This window comes from Podarcis pityusensis (genome assembly GCF_964106645.2).
Source record: "Podarcis pityusensis genome assembly, chromosome: 16".
Lineage (NCBI taxonomy): Eukaryota > Metazoa > Chordata > Lepidosauria > Squamata > Lacertidae > Podarcis > Podarcis pityusensis.
Window position 1 is genome coordinate 1003300 of NC_138041.1, and position 18215 is coordinate 1021514.

The 18215-nt window shown below is 53.8% G+C and overlaps 1 protein-coding gene and 1 long non-coding RNA gene across 5 annotated transcripts in view; one reads left to right on the plus strand and one right to left on the minus strand.

Moving 5' to 3' along the window:
- The window catches only part of LOC308465851, a 204064-nt gene that overhangs the window by 183414 nt on the left and 2435 nt on the right, over positions 1-18215 (plus strand). The window lies entirely within an intron of this gene.
- Positions 5071-18215, minus strand: part of ETV3 (ETS variant transcription factor 3) — a 13982-nt gene continuing 837 nt past the window's right edge. For 2 of the 4 annotated variants that reach the window (XM_080985576.1, XM_080985573.1), the window contains exons 2-5: positions 15665-15723; positions 14571-14808; positions 12045-12160; positions 5071-10212 (exon numbers count right to left, since the gene is read on the minus strand). In XM_080985576.1, the coding sequence (XP_080841702.1) occupies positions 8996-10212; positions 12045-12160; positions 14571-14808; positions 15665-15710 (1617 nt within the window). In that variant the 5' untranslated portion in view covers positions 15711-15723 and the 3' untranslated portion in view covers positions 5071-8995. Of the gene's footprint in view, positions 10213-12044; positions 12161-14570; positions 14809-15664; positions 15724-16902; positions 17248-18215 lie in introns of those variants that run through there. The other 2 variants (XM_080985574.1, XM_080985575.1) reach the window with 2 other exon arrangements.

Consider the following 18215-nt stretch of genomic DNA (forward strand, 5'->3'; position numbering starts at 1 on the left):
TAGGCAATAGAAGCTTTCAGAGAAGTGCAGCGGGGGGAGAGAGAGCCCTGAAATTTGCCCTGAATTTTTTAAAATTCACATAGAAGCAGGTTTCATATGCAACGCTATAATAAAGAGTCAACCCATTTAAACTAATATACTGAAGTTAGGTCATGCCTGTTAATATCCATGGATTACTCCCCTAAATTTGGTTTTGAAAAACTTTAAAAAAGTATTAATTATAAGGAAAACCATGAAAGATTAAAAAATGACTACTTAAATAAATACAAAACAATTCATAGAGGATAAAGCAGAGATCATCAAGGATGGTTCCCAATAAATAAATATATGGTTGTATAGTCAACTGGAAGAACTGAACAGCCAGGTCAATATACTCTAACTTTTGGATCATTCCAAATTATCTGTTATTATTATTATTATTATTATTATTATTATTATTATTGCATTTATATACCACCTTTCCTCCAAGTAGCTAAAAGTGGTGTATGTGTGGTTCTCCTCACAACAACAACCACCGTTTGAGGTACCCTAGGTTGTGAGTGAGTGAGCTTCATGTCTGAGTGGCAATTTGAACCCTGGTATCCAAAGTCCAATACTTTTAACCACTACCTACCACCAGACACTTCTTCGCAGATTCCAGACATGCACCCTTAAGGCGAATAAACTGGGTATACTTGACACACACCTGAACACTGAAATGCTTTTGATTTGTGTGTGTTTGGTAATGTTTTATTATTCGATTTTATACTGTATATAAAACAGAGAGAACAATTATAACTGTGCACAAAAATTAAAAGACGGAAAGCAAAACTGTAAAACAGGCACGTCGAATGAGTAGTTGCCCATGAGTTAAAACAACAAAACCCAAGTAAAGACTTATCAGTTCTCCCAGATCAGCAAATATACTTCCAGATTTGCTAGGCTTGCATTGAGGGTTCTCTTGAAAGCGACAGTTTGGCTGTATATGTCACAAAGGAATGCCAAATCACTTGCTTTTGATGTGTGTTGTGAGGTTATAGACGCAGCCGGCTGGGAAGTGGGCAGGGTGGTGTGTGTGTGTGACAGCCGTTCTGTGGGATTACTTACAAGCCCCCCCCCCCCCCGATGCCCACCCTAAGTGCACCTGCAGCAGAACGGGGTGTTGGTGCTTCTATTGAGATGGCATCAGAAAAGACTTCCTGGGGAGATGCAATGGAAAACCCGAAGCACAAAGCCTAATTAAAGAGCCGGCTAAAGTAACAACCAATTAAAAGTGGGTTGTTGTTGTTGTTTTAAAGCCGACAGCCCTACAAATCCCATATCCTGCTACGCCCGTCCTCGCTGCCTAAACCCAGGACTGATGCCTCAGCAGCCTGCAACGTGGCCAGCAACAGATGGCGCATTTTGAGCACATTTTCCCTTCCAAAGAATCCTGGGAAATGTGGCTTCTCCTTCACAGAACTACAGTCCCCAGCACCCTTAGAAAACTACAGTTCCCACTTTCCATATGTGTGTGTGAGAGAGTAGTGGTGGTGCTTTTAATGGCTGTTGTGTTGTTGTTGTTTAGTCGTTTAGTCATGTCCGCCTCTTCGTGACCCCCTGGACCAGAGCACACCAGGCACTCCTGTCTTCCACTGCCTCCCACAGTTTGGTCAGACTCATGTTTGTAGCTTCGAGAACACTGTCCCACCATCTAGTCCTCTGTCGTCCCCTTCTCCTTGTGCCCTCCATCTTTCCCAACATCAGGGTCTTTTCCAGGGAGTCTTCTCTTCTCAGGAGGTGGCCAAAGTATTGGAGCCTCAGATTCAGGATCTGTCCTTCCAGTGAGCACTCAGGGCTGATTTCCTCCAGAATGGAGAGGTTGGATCTCTGCCTGCACCTAAATGCAACTCTTAGGGTTATAGGAGCGTAAGAAGCAGCTGCGTACTGAATCAGACCACTGGGGCCATGTCGCTGAGTACTGTCTACTCTAACCGGCAGGTGGCTGTCAAAGGTTTCAGGCAGCCCTACCTGGAACTGCCATCAGCACGGATTGAACCTGACACTCTCCAAAGGCAAGGCACGCGATTTCCCACTGAACTGGGTCATGAGCCAAAGCGGTGAATCTCTAGGCTGCCAAGTAACGCTCAGAAGATCAAGAGCTCTAGCACCTTTCTGGCCCAGAAGAAAGAAGAGGAAGAAGAAGCTGGGGAACCACCCTCTTGTGGGGCCCCAGGGGTAGACAAGCCGGTTGCTTTGGCCGTAGGCTGCCCCTCCCTGAAGATTTGGGTCAGAGGGAATGACTCCCCAGGGTGAGCCAGGCGTGATTCAGCAGAGGCAGGAGACATTTGTGGAAGTGGGTGGGGGCAGAGACAGAACGGCTGGCCAGCTGCCACCTTTCTGGACCCAGGAGCCTAGTGGGTAGGGATGCGTGGCAGCCAGGAGGAGCCCCACCTCAGAGACGCTGAGCCGCCAGCCCGAAAACCCATTACAAGGCCCTCTGGAAATAAATGCAGCTGGCTGCGACTGGCGCTGAGACTTCTGCGTCTCATGGCAGCCTTGGGAGCGAGGGCAGCCCAGTCCGCTGGCACAGGCAAGCAGGCGCATCGGGGAGCAGCCCCCCACTGTTCCTCTGAGCCCCTCCCGCTGTTCCTTGGTCGTTCTCCCATGCCCTCTGCTGCTGGGGGGCAAGTGATGGAGTTTGGAGCCCGCGTGGTGTAGCGGTCAGAGTGCTGACCAAGGACACAAGTGGTGAGCCTCAGCCGACCAGGGGGATCCAGCAAGGCCCTTTTCCCCAGGGGGAAAGCAGGATTTAAGTTCCTACACCCCTCTCTTCCATTTGTCAGCGGATGAGTATGGGTGAAATCCTGTTCAGTCCCGCACGGTTCCGTGCAAATCCCTTCCTGATTCAGGGATCTCCTGCTAAACCCTTTCGTTCCAGCGGCGTCTGGAAAAGTGCTTTGAAGTACCAACTTGGGGACGTCAAAGCCCCTCACTCCCGATGTCATAGTGACATCTTGTGAATGACAGGTTGGTCCACAACGGAGGGATTCTGTTCTTGGGTTCAGGAGGCAAAATGCAACTTTGTACCAACTTTGGGATGTCAAAGCCCCCGCACCCGATGTCGTCGTGACCTTTTGTGAATGACAGGTTGTTCCACAATCAAGGGATTCCGTTCTTGGGTTCAGGAGGCAAAATGCAATAGTTTTGGGGGGGGGTTGGCTGTGGAGATGGGGTGGCAAGGAAGAGATTGTGCTGATAAGGCATTGGTCCACATTCCTGTATTAGAAGCCCATCAGTAGTCTCCTTCTGAAAAGCCAGGCTCTTGTTCTGGAGCAGACGGTCTGGTCTGGATGCTCTTGGGGGGTTTGCCTGCCCCCCCTCCCTGATTCCGCCGCATGCCCCGGATGGAGGCAACGCTCTTTGAGCCTGTCCTCCTCCTTGCCCCACACTTTATTTTAAGGAGAAGGTGTTTAGCCACCCAGGGGGGTGGGTGCTGGTGGTTAGGGAAGAAGAGAAAAAGTAATGCAGTGTCCAAATGAGAACCTAGATAAAGCAATTACCTGATCGATACGAGCGAAATTGAGTAATCTAACAGATCAATAGTGCCATCCTCCTCTCCTCCTTTCTCCTCTCCACACCCTCCGCTGCCAGATGAGAGGGTTGCTCTTGCAAAGGGCTGCTTCAAAGAACATGACAGCTCTAGCAGGGTTTTTTTTTGGGGGGGGGGGAGACGGGGACTGAGGAGCAAGCACGCGGAGGGGGGGGGAACATCCGCAGCAGATTCACCATGGAAGCGCCACAAAGCTTTACCTGCCTGAACTTCAGTCCACAAACCTTTCCTCCTCCCCAGAACATCTGGTTAACACACCCTTTGTTCTCCAGTTCCACACACCACCAAGTATGCGGACTGTAAGCTCCTCAGGGCCAGAGACTTCTTGCTTATGGCTCTGGAACGGCAGCACTATGTCAGTAAGAGTCTGTGGGGAGATTCTGGGCACCTTCCCAGCCAAATCAGGCTGGATATTGCCTCCTGGCCGCACAAGTTTTTGACAACGTGCAAGAGGTCTTGTGAATGCCCCAACACTGGCCCACTTTGTGTTTTAAGGGGCTTTTGGTTCATTTTAAGCTTTGTGCGCTTTTACCAGTTTGTTTTCATGCTTTACAAATTTGAAAATTGCAAGCTGTGCGGTACCGACTTGCCCCTCCCTGATCTGTCTACGATTAAGGGTAACATAGGAATGATGTTTGATACACGCACAGCTGAGCTCAACCTTCTTCTAGGAGCACCTTGAACCCGGGTCAAAGCATTCCCAAGACAAAACCCGACAAAAATGACAATGTAGTGCGCTGGACTTGAATGCATTTCTACAGCCTCCCCTTCTCTTCCACCTTGTAAATTCAAGGTAGGGCAGACTCAGAGCACCTTACTCCTCTTGTTGCATCCTGGGCCTTCAAAGCACAGTCCTTGCAGAACAAAGGAAGTTTCCCCCTACAGAGTCAGCCTCAAGCCTTCCTCCTCCTCTCTCGTCTAGACCGGGCTTCCTCAACCCCGGCCCTCCAGATGCTTTTGGCCTACAACTCCAATGATCACTAGCGAGCAGGACCAGCGGACAGGGATGATGGGAACTGTAGTCTCCAAACATCTGGAGGGCCGAGGTTGGGGAAGCCTGGTCTGGACTGGCCAGCAGCAACACTCCAGGGTTTCAGGCAGGGGACAGATGCCAATGGTGATTGAAGCCGGAGCCTTCTGGATTCAAAGCAGGTGATCTACCACTAAGCTAAAAAACAAAAAACCCAAGATTCTAGTCCTCAAGCTTCTGAATTAAGGAACGATTCAAGAGGAAATTAACAAGCTGCCTTATGGGTCAGCGGCATCTATAGTGCCTAGCAGTGGTTCTGCGGGGATTCAGACCCAGGCACCAGGCCTCCATACACTGAGCCATGGCTGTGGTGAGCAATGGGCAGAGCTGATGACAGACTAACTAAACCCTGGTGCACAGGCTGGTTCTCCATGGAGCTCAGCTTCCATCTCTTTCTCCTCTTCCCTGGATCTCGTCTCTGTCCCTACCAGGCTGCAAGAAAGCAAGAGACTCAAAAGGACTCTGGAAGGCTTACTTAAAAGGTTTATTTAACTTTTTTAAATTTGAGGTAAAATACTTTTCATATCAACTTCCATAACAAAATACAGAGCTATCAGATACCCCTGGAAAAAATATGTATATTATACATATATTTCTATAACATTACATCATATATATAATATATATGCAAACTTTTTTTTTGAAGACTTTATAGAAAGTGGAACGTCTAAAAGGCACTGCACGAAAGCATGAGGACTACTTACATTTTTTTTTCCTTAAAAAAAAATTTTTTTTTTACACACAATTTTAATCCTGCTTTACAGAGACAAAATAAAAATACCTCAAGCGTTAGAGTTGCCGTTCGGATGTGTTTTACTCCCTGCTGACTCTCAAAGCATCATAAAGACAGGACCATGTCTCATGAAAAATGATTTAACAATAATAATAAATTTTAAAAAGTCGTCGGTAAATACTTTGTCACTTTAACACTAAAAAAAAAAAATCAAAGTTGTTTCGTTTCTTTTAAAATAAATCTAATCAAAAATATTCCAAACCAAAGACATAGCTCTCTTAAAAACCCATCAGGATCCGTAAAACGGGGGAAAAAATGAGAGGAAAGTTACATTTCTTTAAAAAGCGAAAACAGTTATGGAATTAAAAGGGCAACCAAGCAAATATGAACCTCCTTTGAAGGTTAGATAAAACCCCTTTCTACCTGTCTTCATGGGACAAGTGCAGACTTTATGCATCACCCATGACCTACCTGACTGCATGTGTGTATGTAGGTTTTTGTGTGCGTGGAGGGGAACCCAAAGTTTGGGACGGGGCGCCTTGCCCTAAAAATAGCAGTTCGGCAACAGCGCCCCACAGTGTCTGGGGGGCAGAGGTTGGGGTCCCCCCCTCCCCAGCATGGGTGGGTAACAGGAAATGGCTTCTCAGTTGGCCAAAGCAAGGGCGGCGGCAGCAGCAGCGGGCACCACCTTCGCCACATGCGGGAAGGAAGGGAACCCAGGTTGGATCTGGGCCTCAAAGTCCAGCTCCGTCCCAGGGCGAGGTCTCCTGGGGATTAGGCATCCCCTGACGCAGGAGTCCCGGGCGATGAGCCACGCACGCCGCCCCATGACCCAGGAGCGGCAAGACTCAACACGCCCGCTGCTCTCTTTCGGGGCGAGCCAGGAAATGGACCCGGACGTTAGGAGAGGCTGAGTCAGGCCCTTTGCCCGAGGTCAGTGTGTGTCTGTGTGTATGGGGTGGGGAGAAGTGGAGGTGCCCTCATCCACCCTCTCCACCCCCCGAGAGAGAACCACTCTCCTCCTCCTTCTGCCAGGCTTTTGGGCAGCCAGGTTGCAAGCTTCGCAGCTTCCTTGCTTCCTGACGTTCCCAAGGGCAGCAAAAATCTAAACGCTGTCCAAAAAAAAAAGGTATTATAATTCTCGTTAAAGAAAGGTCAACACACTCTCGATTAGTCACAATACAGGAGTTCAGCCGCTCACCGGCTTGAGTATTTGGCACTACGGGGGAGACGTTTCAAAGCATGTGGCTGCTTTTTCCTGCAGGAAAAAAGGGGAGCCCCTCCCCTCAGAAGCCAGGAAGGGGCCTTGCCTGCTGCGGCCCCTGCAAAGCCACAGCGATGGCTCCCTGAGCCAGCCGAAGGTGGAAGGTATCCGCCCTCCCAACACACACAGCAGATCACTTCGCTTTGCCCCCCCCCCCCGTGCCCTTCCGGTACCCTGAGGCCTTTCGCCACCATCCCTGAACAGGGCACGTCCACTCTGCACTGCCATGGCTATCGGCGGGAGGGGGGCAGAGGAGAAAAAGGACAGCAAAGGTTAGGGTGCTTGTTTTTAAGACACGAATTCTCACTGAAGAAGTGCAAATGGGATTTCTCACGAGCAACCCCCCCATCAACCCCCCAGCCCCGCCTGACGTGGCGTCTGGCACTTGGGTACAATAGACTGAAAGTTTGCATGTACTCATCTGAAGAAGAAGAAGAGGAGGAGGAAGAAAAGGCCGTCATGTTTCAGTCCCTGAGTTTTGAGCCCATCTCCGCCAAACCCTGCCTGTCCAGGGGAAAGCGCTGCAGCCCCCCCCCCCGCAACGTTCATAAGGCTGTTCGTGCGCAGGATGCTGGGCAACACCAAAGAGGGAGGGGCGGGCTTGCGTGAAGCCCAGCAAGAGCCACACAGCTCTTGAGGGGGGCACAGCCCACGACACTGGGGCGAGAGCCTCCCCGTTCCCAAAACTTCCATCCCCAAAACAGTATTTGACTTGGTCATCCTTGCCAGTCTTGAAGTAAAACTGGTAGCCAACAGCTTCCCTGATGCCCTCCAGCCCAAAGAGAAGAGGCAGCAGCTTGAGATTGCTCATGGGGGGGGGGGACCGGACCGCACCAGGAATTCCCCGAACCTGATCCGTTGTAGGGGGGCAGACACTGGCAAGGGGACATTCAAAGAGGCAAAGCGAGAGTTTGCACAGGGGTGAGCTTTGCGTTGGGGCCACGACTGCCCACAAACCCCAACAAGCGGGCAAGCAAGCAAGGAAGGAAGGGGATCCTCGCCTTCGCAGTGGCAGGAAAAAGAAGGGGCACTGGGAGACGCTGCTCTTGCAGGGAACTCGTCATGAGCTCCCCATCTCTGCGGGGTCACCCTTGGGGAGTCTGCATGCACAAGCTTTCTCCCTTTCCTTGGGCCGCCTTGGGAGAAGGGGGAAGAGGAGCAGCCGCAGGGGTGCCCTGCCCACCACACGCCCCTGGGTTTTAGGACAGGGCCCACGGGCACCAGAGGACGGGCAACCCGACCCAGCCGGCCCAACTCTGCTGCTAACTCTCCAGCACTGCCACCATGCTGCAACCGCAAGGAGGACCCAGGCCCGTCTTCACACCCTGAGCTACGTGCCCCCTCTCCGCAGAAAACAACACCCCCTGCCCCCCCCAGCATAAGCCGTTTCCCAGCGCTTGTCTCCAAAGCAGGCAGTTAAGGCAAGACGGAAAAGGCCGGGGGAGATTTCCCCTCCCAGCGCTCCCCAAAAAGAGGGAGGAAGAAAAGGATGCCCCGGATAAGTCATTCTGTGGGAGCTCCCAGCTGCTTCTCAGCTCCATTGCCCCCCAACGCCCCTCGCCCACAACCACCAAGGGAAATTAAAGAGGGGGGGGTCTTGTTAAAGGCATTCAAGGTTTTCGTTTACAACCACATTCCTTGCACATCCCTGAAAAGGTTTTACAATTGCTCGTCATGGCTTCTTCGATAATTTTTCAAAAAAAGTTTTTTAAAAAACGTGACCATTCGGTGTGTCCCCCTCCCTCCCTCCCTCCCCAGCAAAGTCCTAAAAGTAACACTTATGGTTGCCAAGCCCTCATTCCAGCCGGCCCAGGCCCCAGGCCCTCCCCTGCCCCAGGGGGCAGCCGCCAGCTCGGCCAAGTCTCATTTCCCTCTCCTCTTCCTGCTATCCCCGCTTTTGAAAAAGGATCAAAGACAGTGCAATGTCCTGGTGGCTAAATAAAGCGTTTTCCTAGCTTGGTAACGAGACACATTTCCAGTTCTGAATGGCTAGGAAGTCCTCCGTCTGGTCCACCCGCCCCCCACCGCCCCCCCCTTCCAGAGAAAAGAACTATGTACATTCAGACAGATTCTTGCTTCTGTAAAAGACCGTAAGGGGAGAGGGGGGCAGAATTCAAGAGAAAAGTCTTTTCACGTCAGTGGAAGCCCACCAGGAGGCAGGGCAGTGGCCGTAGACGGGGCCACAGGGCTGCAGACAAGGCAGGCCTTGACACAAACAGCCTCTTGCCTGCAATACACACACACACACACACACAACCCCTAGAATTCATAAAACCATTCTAGCCTCCCCACTCCTCCTTTTCCCCTGGGTCCCCTTCCCTCCTGGCTAGGCAAATCTTGCTACAGTACAAAGCAGACACACACAAACACCGCCACGGCCATGGGGCTTCTACAGTCCTAAGTATCCACGGCAGCTTTGGGGGCCAGGAGGATGTGTGGGGTGTCCAGGGCTCCCCAGTAGGGCTTCCTGGCCCCCTGCTCCTCCTTCAGGCCCTCCGCCTGCCGGTCGTCGTTCCAGCGCCTCTTCAGGCGCAGTTTGGGGGGCATCACAGCGGCGGAGTCCTCCCTCTTCTCCGGGGCCCCCGCTGCCTCCCCCATCGTCTCTCGCGGGGGCTTCTCAACGGAGACGTCCTCTTGCTTGGGCTTCTTCTCGTCGGCCGGAAGGTCAGCCTGGGTGGGCGCTGGGGGCTGAGCCGCTGCCGCCGCTGCCGGCCAGGAGGGGGCCACTGGCCGCGCAAAGAGGGTCTTCTCCCGCTGCTCCTGGGAGCTCTTGCAGGTGGGCGACTGGGTGGCTGAGCGGCAGCCTCCCTCTCGCCCCGGGGACTCCCTGCCCTCGGGCTCCTGGCGGTCCGGCAGGGGCTCCACCTTGATCTGGGGGGAGGACGGCGGAGGGGCCCCGGGCCTGCCGCCGCTCTCCGGCCGCTCGCGGTTCTTGCGTCCGGCAGGCGGGGGCTGCAGCTTGATGGGGAACTGGGCCGGGTCCTCCGGAGGCAGCTGGCAGGGGAAGGGCGGGATGAGAAGGCCCGGGTAGCGGGGGAAAGTCCGCGGGCTGAGGTGGTAGTTGAAGACGGAGCAGGCCTGCGAGTGGAGGTAGTGCTTCATCTCCTCGGGGTTGAAGGAGAAGCAGCTGCCGCCCACCGCAAAGGGGCTCATGCCCGGCGAGGGGCTGTACGAGAAGAGGGTGGGGGTCAGCGACAGGGCCGGCGAGATGGGCACGTTCAAGACCCCTCCGCGCGTCGGCAGGGGGGAGACGGCGAAAGGGCTATGCGGGTCGGGGTACATCCCCGAACGTCCAAAGAGGGGCAGCACCAAGTCCGGCTTGCGCTTCTGGTGGCTGACCCCACCTGCGGAAGCGGCGGCAGCAGCGGAATTGCGGGAAGCCAGCAGGTCCACTCCGTGGCGCCAGTCCGGAGAGCCTCCCTCCAGCTCCGGAGCTGGAGAAGACTTCTCGCCGCGGCCGCCGTTGTTCAAGGTCTCCTGGGCGGACGAGGCAAGGGGCCGGCCGGAGAAGCGACTGGGCTGGGCGTCCTCGGTGGGCGAGTGGCCGTCCAGTGGGGAGAACTGGAAGTGGGACGAGGCCGACGGGACAGGAGGGGCGCTTTGGGGGACAACACCTGAGGAAGAAGGAGACGGAGGGGCGTGAGGAATGGAGGCCTGTCTGAGCGTTACGAGGGGCAGGCGGGCTTCTGCAGGGGCTTGCCCACCAAGTGCCCTGGCCTCCAGGAGCAGCCCCAGGTCTCACAACCCCCCTCTCAAAGCTCCAGCCCACAGAAATTATCATCCTCATTATTATTTATTCAACTTGTTGCCTGCCCTTCACCATCAGGTTCCAGGGCAGGTGGCAACAGTTTAAGGTTCAATTATCCAAAACAGTTTAAAACAAATTACGGGAATAGGGTGGGACCTGGAAACACACGGAGGTATCTCCAGGGTGAAAGGCCCAGGGTGAAAAGGTGAGGTTGCAGCGTATGGCAGACACTGGAGCAGGTAGGTGCCAAACGCACTTCTGTGGAAAGGGGGTGCCACAACTAGGGGGCTGCCAAGGAGAACCCAGCCACACCCCACACCTGAACACAGCCAAGAGCCCCCACTCTGCCAACTGTAATACCCAAGAGGGTGTGCAGGGAGCCTTTTGCATGTTGGTGCTGATTTTTAATGCCCTAAACTGCCTCAGCCCAGTAGACCTGAAGGAGCATCTCCACCCCAATTGTTCAGCCCACTGAGGTCCAGCTCCGAGGGCCTTCTGGCGCTTCCCTCCCTGTGAGAAGTGAGGTTACAGGGAACCAGGCAGAGGGACTTCTTGGTGGTGGCACCTGCCCTGGGGAACACCCTCCCATCAGATGTCAAGGAAATAAGTAACTATCTGGGCTTTTAGAAGACATCTGAAGGCAGCTCTGTTTTGGGAAGTTTTCAATGTTTGATGTTTCATTCTGTTTAATATTCTGTTGAGAGCCACCCAGAGTGGCTGGGAAAACCCAGCCAGATTGGGGGGGTGTTAATAAATAAATCATCCTCATCATCATTGTGTTGGACTAGGGCGTGGGCGAGACCAGGGCTCAAATTCCCACTCAAGCCAGGAAAGCTCACCAGGTGTGCTTGAGAGCCAGTCTCTGCCTCTCGGCCTAACCTACCTCACAGGGTTGTTGTGGGGATTAAATGAGAAGAGGGGAGAACTATATATGCCACCTTGTGAGATAAAAAAGCAGCAGCAGCAGCGGCAGCAACAACAACATAAAAATCATCTTTGGCCAGGAATGGCTGGTGTGGCCTCCCGTTTCCCTGCGTAGGGGAAGCCCTCAGGCACAAAGACCCCACACGCCACCTAGGCTGCCACTTCCCACAATAAAGGAAGCGCCAATATCTGGGGCGAGGGCAAAGGAGGCAAGGGCCAAACAGGTTTGTTGCGTCAACCTCCCCACAGGGGAGAAGAAAGAAAACAAGCTGCAATCATGCTGGGAGGCATTCCAGGACTCCAGCACCTTCCTTGCCTGCTCGATGCCAGCCCCAGGCAGCCAGGAGGGAGGGAAGGGGAGAGAGAGAGAGAGAGAGAGAGAGAGAGAGAGAGAGAGAGGCGAGTGCAGGGCGGACCCGAGAGGAAGAAGAAAGGGAACTGGAACAAGCAACATCAGGCAGCAACTGCCCAGACTTGTTCCTGCAGGAGCCCTAATGTTGTTCCAAGACAGCAGCTTCTTTCCTCCGCGGTAACAGAAACACAGAATTGTAGGGTTTGAAAACCACCAAGGGAGGAGAGTCCTCCACCTTCTTCCAAGGGAGTCCGTTCTGCTGTCCAACAGCTATTTTGGAAAGTATGAGCTGGCGCTGGTTTGCCTTTCCGTGGGAAGTGGACGGAAGTTCTCCCCTGACCTCCATGGTCCCCATATACCTTCCCCTGCTCTTGGGATGGACCCGCAATGGGTGGCCCCATGCTCAACACCCTTCTTCTTACCTGTTGGCCGGATGTTGATGAAGGGGTAGTTGGGCATCACCAGCTTGTTGAAGTTGAACTTGTAGGTGAACCTCTTCCCTTTCGTCTTGTGGAGGATCCGCTTGTTATAGTAGTATCTGCCAAATAAAGGAAGGAAGGATATAAGGGCGCCAGCCAGCCGTGAGGAATGCTACGTCCAGGCAGCTCAGTGGGGGAAGCACTGGGGTTGCCTGCAGAAGTCTCTGGGTTCAATCCCTGGAAGCCTCCCACATTCCTTTATTTGGAAACACAAGGACTGGAATCTGAGTTGAGATTCTGTAAGAAAGGGGCCATAATTCAGTGGTGAGAACACCTGCTTTGGCTGCAGAAGGGTTCCATCCCGGGCATGGCCAGCTAGCGCTGGGAACGTCCCCGGCCTGAAACCCTGGAGAGCCGCTGGTGCCAGTCAGTGTCTACAATAACTGAGCTAGATGGACCAAGAGTCTCCCTTGGCATAAGACTGCAACACCTAGAACCTGCCTTTGTTTTTACAGGGAGGGTTGGAGCTCTTTAATGGAACATCTGCTTTGTACGCAGAAGATTCCTGGGCCCAGTCCCCACGGGGGTCTCCAGGCAGGGCAGAGGAACGTCCACCCAGACCACAACCAGGCAAGCTGCTAATTCTGCCCATCTGTGTTGTCAATACTGGGTAAGACAGAAGGCAGCTTCCGATGTTCCTGAAAGAGGCGCCTGAAGGGAAGAACACAATGGGAGACGGGTTTCCTCCTGTCAACCTGTTGGGCCAGCCGTGCTGCTTTGTCTCCCCGGTGCCATTTGGAGGCTCCTGGAGGCGGCGAGGGCAGGGCTCTGCCTCTCCTCCTCCCCGGAATCAATGGCTGGGCCTGCATCCTCCGACCTGTTACTTCCTTCCTCTCACATTAGGTACAGGATGCCGCCCTGTTTGCTGATCTTGGCCTCCGCCACCGAGGAGTTGAGCAGAGGGCAGAGCAGCAGCCAAGTCCGTGGGCTCCCCTCTGCTCAGCCACCACCTCCTGGGGAAAGAAGCCAGAGGGAAGAGACAACCTGTTCACCACTTGGCGTGCGCCCTCAAGTCTTGGCGCTGGCTCAACAGCTCTGGCTGCCTTGTCAGGAGGAGGAGGGGGAGAGAGAGCCAGAAGAGGAGGGGGGCAAGGACAGGGAGCCTTGCAGAGGACCAAGAAGGGGCACCCCAGCAGCCCTAACAGAGGACTGCCTCGGATGCATCGTGGAAGCAGAGACCATGGCAGGATCCAGCCAGACTCCTGCACTAGATACAGCACCCCAGATCTGCAATGATCCTGTCCCAACCACCCCGCTCCTAGAGTCACAGAAACACAGAATTGTAGGGCTGGAAGGGGTCACCTAGCCTAACTGGAATGCAGGAATCGCAACTAAAGGATCCCTGGCAGGTGGCCAGCCAACCTCTGCTTAAAAACCTCCAGAGGAGGAGAGTCCACCACCTTCCGTTCCACAGCGGAACAGCTCTCACTTTCAGAAAGTTCCTCCTGGTGTTTAGTCAGAATGTCCTCTCTTGTCATTTGAATCTATGAATTGGGTCCTATCTCCTGGGTCAGCAGAAAAGAAGCTGGTTCCATCTTTCATGTGACAGCCCTTCAGATATTTTGAGCATGGCTCTCGTGCCATCTCTTCTGCTGTCTGAACAAGCCTGTTACCCAGTTAGCCCTCTCAAGAACAGAGAGAGTCCAGGGGGGCTTCTCAGTCAAGGACTGCCCCCTCCCCAAACAGCCAAGATTGTAAGACCCTGAACCTTTCCGCCTAGAGAGACCCCTGAATGGTTGCTGCGAACGCTGATGGCTCTGTTCTCCTGCCTCTGAGTGACAGCTGCTGGAAACTTCAGGCCTTGTGAGCTTCCCATCAAGGCGCCTGACTGGCCACCGTGGGGGCAGCTGCTGAACTAAATGACCCCCCAGTACCTGAGCCAACCGTCAGGCTCTTCCGATGTTCTTATGACTTCACTGCAGTTTCTGCATTGCAGGGGGTTCGACGAGATGACCTTTGGGATGCCTTCCAAATCTGCAAGCCTGAAACTTTGTGTGCCACCCTAAACTGCACGCCAACGTTCAAGCCTCGCTTCCACAATGAGGGAACTGAATCCCAGGAAGCCAGCTGTGGCTGATCTAGGGATCCATTTTGTACCCTCCGCCCTCTGGACCTTTCAAGAGCAGACACAGAACGGGATTGGGAAGCTTCCTGGAAGGCTGACAGCACAATTCTCAGAGGAAAACCTTCTGCCTTTGAAAGGACTCCTTATCGCTTGGAACACACGCCTAGGATTGCACCCAAAGCACTTCAGATTGCAGAACCCTGCAAGCCACAGAGAGCAAGTATCCCATGTTGCCCTAGTTAGGAGCCAGAGAAGAGCCCAGCCTTCTGCCCTTGCAGAAATCTCCACCAGGGCCCATTTCAAACCTGGCAGGGAGGACTTTGCTGACAAGACAAGGGCCAAGATCCTCTTACTCAGGCCCTCAACTCCCACATTCCCTGGGCCCGCACCCTGCTACCCCTCACCTGAGGGCCCGGCTGAGCTTGTCGTAGTTCATCTGGGGCTTGCACTTCCTCCGGCCCCACAGCCGCGCCACCTCGTCGGGGTCCTTGATGACGAACTCCCCGTACTCCCCCTGCTGCCAGGCAATGACGTGCCGGAACTCCTCCTTCTGCAGAAGCTCCAGGATGAAGTGCCAGAGCTGGATCTGGCGGGAGCCCGGGCTGGACTCCGTCTTGTAGGCCCAGTCCGGGAAGTGGTAGCCTGCAGAGAAGGCCAAAAACAGAGGGAGCTTCAGGGGCAGAAGAGGAATGAGGGTCCCACCTGCCGAAGAGCAACTTTCTCTCCACAGAGAGAGCCTCTGCGGTGGTCACCTGGCTATTAAAACTATTGCAGCTTCTTTCTTTATTATTATTATTATTGTTATTATTATGAGGTGCAAGATCCCAGGAGGAAGCATTGTGCAGTCCCTGGCCCTCACACCGTTTTGGCTTCTTTGACACGAGGGATCAGGGACTTGTGAGGTCCTCTAGACCCTGCAGGGCTCCACCTCCTAGCAACCAATGGCCAATGGCGAGGAGGACGGTGGCAGTTGGGAGTCCAGTTCCCCCGTCCTGCTTCACGTCATCAATAGTTCCAAGCGGCCTCAAGACTCATGGACTAATATGGTCACCACTATGCAGCCAGAGCGCCTCTGCAGTGTCTTTCCATGCCCCCCCACAACCACCTTATCACTTTACTGTCCTGTCTGGAGAGCCCCCTAAGTCTAGCTGCAAGGCCAACAGCCTGATCATAGAATCATAGAGTTGGAAGAGACCACAAGGGCCATCGAGTCCAACCCCCTGCCAAGCAGGAAACACCATCAGAGCACATATGGTTGTCAAGCCTCTGCTTAATGACCTCCAAAGAAGGAGACTCCACCACACTCCTTGGCAGCAAATTCCACTGTCAAACAGCTCTTACTGATCAGTCCTGAAGCAATGGCATCTGCCAAGATAACATCTCAAGGAAGGAGAAAACAGGACAGTTTCTTCACAGACAAAGAAGGCGGCAAGCTTCTGAGAAGAGGTCCGGCCTCTGAATTCACAGAGCCCAAGGGTATGATGGGTGGGATTCTTACCTCCTCCGCCCTCTGGCTTCTCCACAATGGGGCAGCCTGCCTTCATTTTTCTGCTCCTGCTGGATGTTCCAAGGGTAGAGGGGGAGGAGAGAGAGAGAGACCATGATTACTTTCTAGGACTTATTAGCTGCTGAACTTTCTCAGCCCAGGAGAACCACCATGCAGAATTCCATGGCTTTGTCACAAGCAGCCATCACAGGAGGGTTCCCTCATCGCCAACTCCTAACCACAAATAATCCTCACTGTCGCCAAATTCTACTTTTTGATCTTGCCCTTTACCCCCAAGAAAATGGCAAGCTAGCGACCAGCAAAGTTTTAGAGCCAAAAAGGGGGGGGGGATTCTCCTGAGTTGGGAGGGAGCTCAGTTAGGGTGCCAGCCTCCCACCCTGGACCAGCAACTATGGGGCAGGCCAGGGGTGTGTGTCGAACAACCCCAAGTCCCACAGGAAGAAGGAGAAATATCCACGTCTGATTCAGATTATTCCATATTGATGAAACCCCCATCAAGCTCAGTCCACTGATGGGTGGCCTTCCGTGTCCCTGTGGGCTCCCTGCCCTGGAAGCAATACTCAGGCCAGTCTCTGAACGGCTTTCCCCAAGCAAGCTGTTTCCCAAAAATCCATCACTTGGGTGCACCCACAGCAGGCAGGGGGGCTGCTCAATCCCTGCTCCCAGAACAGCCCCCCAAGTGCAGCGACTGCCAAAGGGGCAAGTCAGGACAGAGGAGGCTCCTGAGCAGGGAGGGAAGTTTGCTGTGCAAGTTTGTGCCTGCCAAAGTTTCACCAGCGCGGGGTCGGGAGTGGGGGCTCCAGTTGGAAGTAGGGCAAAGCCACAGGGGGAAGCGGGGAGGGCATCACAGGAGCCAGAACTCGTGTCAGGAAAAGCCTTGCCAACCCCACTGGAAAGGCTGTAAACGCAGAGGCCGAACCCTTATCAACAGACACGCACGTCTGCCCGGTTGCAGGGAAGCTGCTCTATCTGGCAGCCTTCGCAGGATGGCTGGTGGGGGCCCACGAGCCTCTCCAGCTGGTCCTCCCCCAGAGACCTTTTCTTCCTGGCTTCCTCTCCCTCCACCACACCCGTGTTTGAACAGTGAAGTCACCGAGAGACTATTTTAAGCCAAGAGAACATCCCTCCCTACAGCCCAACAACTGGGATTTGAGAGGGGAAGATTTCTCCTTCCTTCTTCTGACTGAGCGGGGCAAAAAACGATAAGGGGGGAGTCATAAAGGGATTACCTGCTCCCTGCGCTCTAACAATGCTCCAAAGCCTTCCCGCAGAGCCCCTGGCACTCCCTACAAGGGGGGTGGGATGGGCCCCACTCCCTGCGGAGGAACACCCTTCGCCTCCCAGCACTGGAAGGAAAAAGACAGCCTTGGCTCCGAAGATTTCCAGGGCAGAGGAAGGCAGGCAGCTGCCTCCAGATCCCAGTTCCACCTAAAGGCCACCCTCTCTCCCAATACGCAGCCCAGAGTTAAGATTCACGCCCGGGTTCAAATTCCAAGGCGGCGGCTTCGGCTGGGTGCTGTCTTGTTACTTGACTGCCAGGGCGGCTGCGAGAATAAAGCACCTTCTTTCCTCCTCCTCCTCCTCCTCCTCCTCCTCCACCCTGTGGCTGGATTTCCAGTGTCAGAAACTGGCATTCGGAAGCAGGCTGCTCCTGAACTTGGAAGCTTTAGATCTCCTCCTCCTCCTTGAACTTGCCTAAGCTCCTCCCCAAACCCTTTCCCTACATTTTGGGGAAAGGGATTTCCTCACTGTAACTGTGATGTTTGGGGTCAATCAAGAACAACAGCAGCAGCAACCGTAGTTCTCTCTCCAACCCCCTCACTATAGGGCATCCCTCTTGCACCTTCACTTTTTGTTCCTCAGGCACAAGTTTACACACCTAAACTATATATTGAGACCCGGTGCAGTGTAAACGAGGCAGCCCCTGGTTCAGATCTCGCCTCGGCCACAAGCAAACTAGGTGGCCTACCAGGAAAGCCACTCGCACACAGACAGCTACCCACCTCCCCATCTGCAATTTTTTTGGGGGGTGGGAAGCAAGAATGCAGATTTACCTAGCAGGGCCACTGTAAGGATTGCAAGCAGGTATTACGCAAAGCCCTCTGAACACTTGGCGGTGCCACAGGAGGGTGAAGTAATACCAAACGCCCCATTCATGTGTGTTATAAATATGTGTGTGCGTGTAATGTGAAAGGGAACATTCCCCCCTTCACACCCCTGTCCCCCCTGAATGACGCCTCCCTCTGCCATCTCAAAAGTCTTACTTTAAATTACATGCTGATTTTCCACGTTGAGCAAAGAGGAATATCAATATTATATCTGCTGAGCGTTCCTCCCTCTGTAGCACCTGACCCCCCTTTCCCCTCAGCCCCCTTGGGGATCCCTCCTCCCCGTAGCCCTGCCAGGTAGGCCTGGCTGAAAGGCCCAGAGAGACCGTGGAAACCCCTGAATGACACCTCCCTCTGTGATCTCAAAAGTCTTACAGTGGTACCTCGGGTTAAGTACTCAATTCGTTCCGGAGGTCCGTTCTTAACCTGAAACT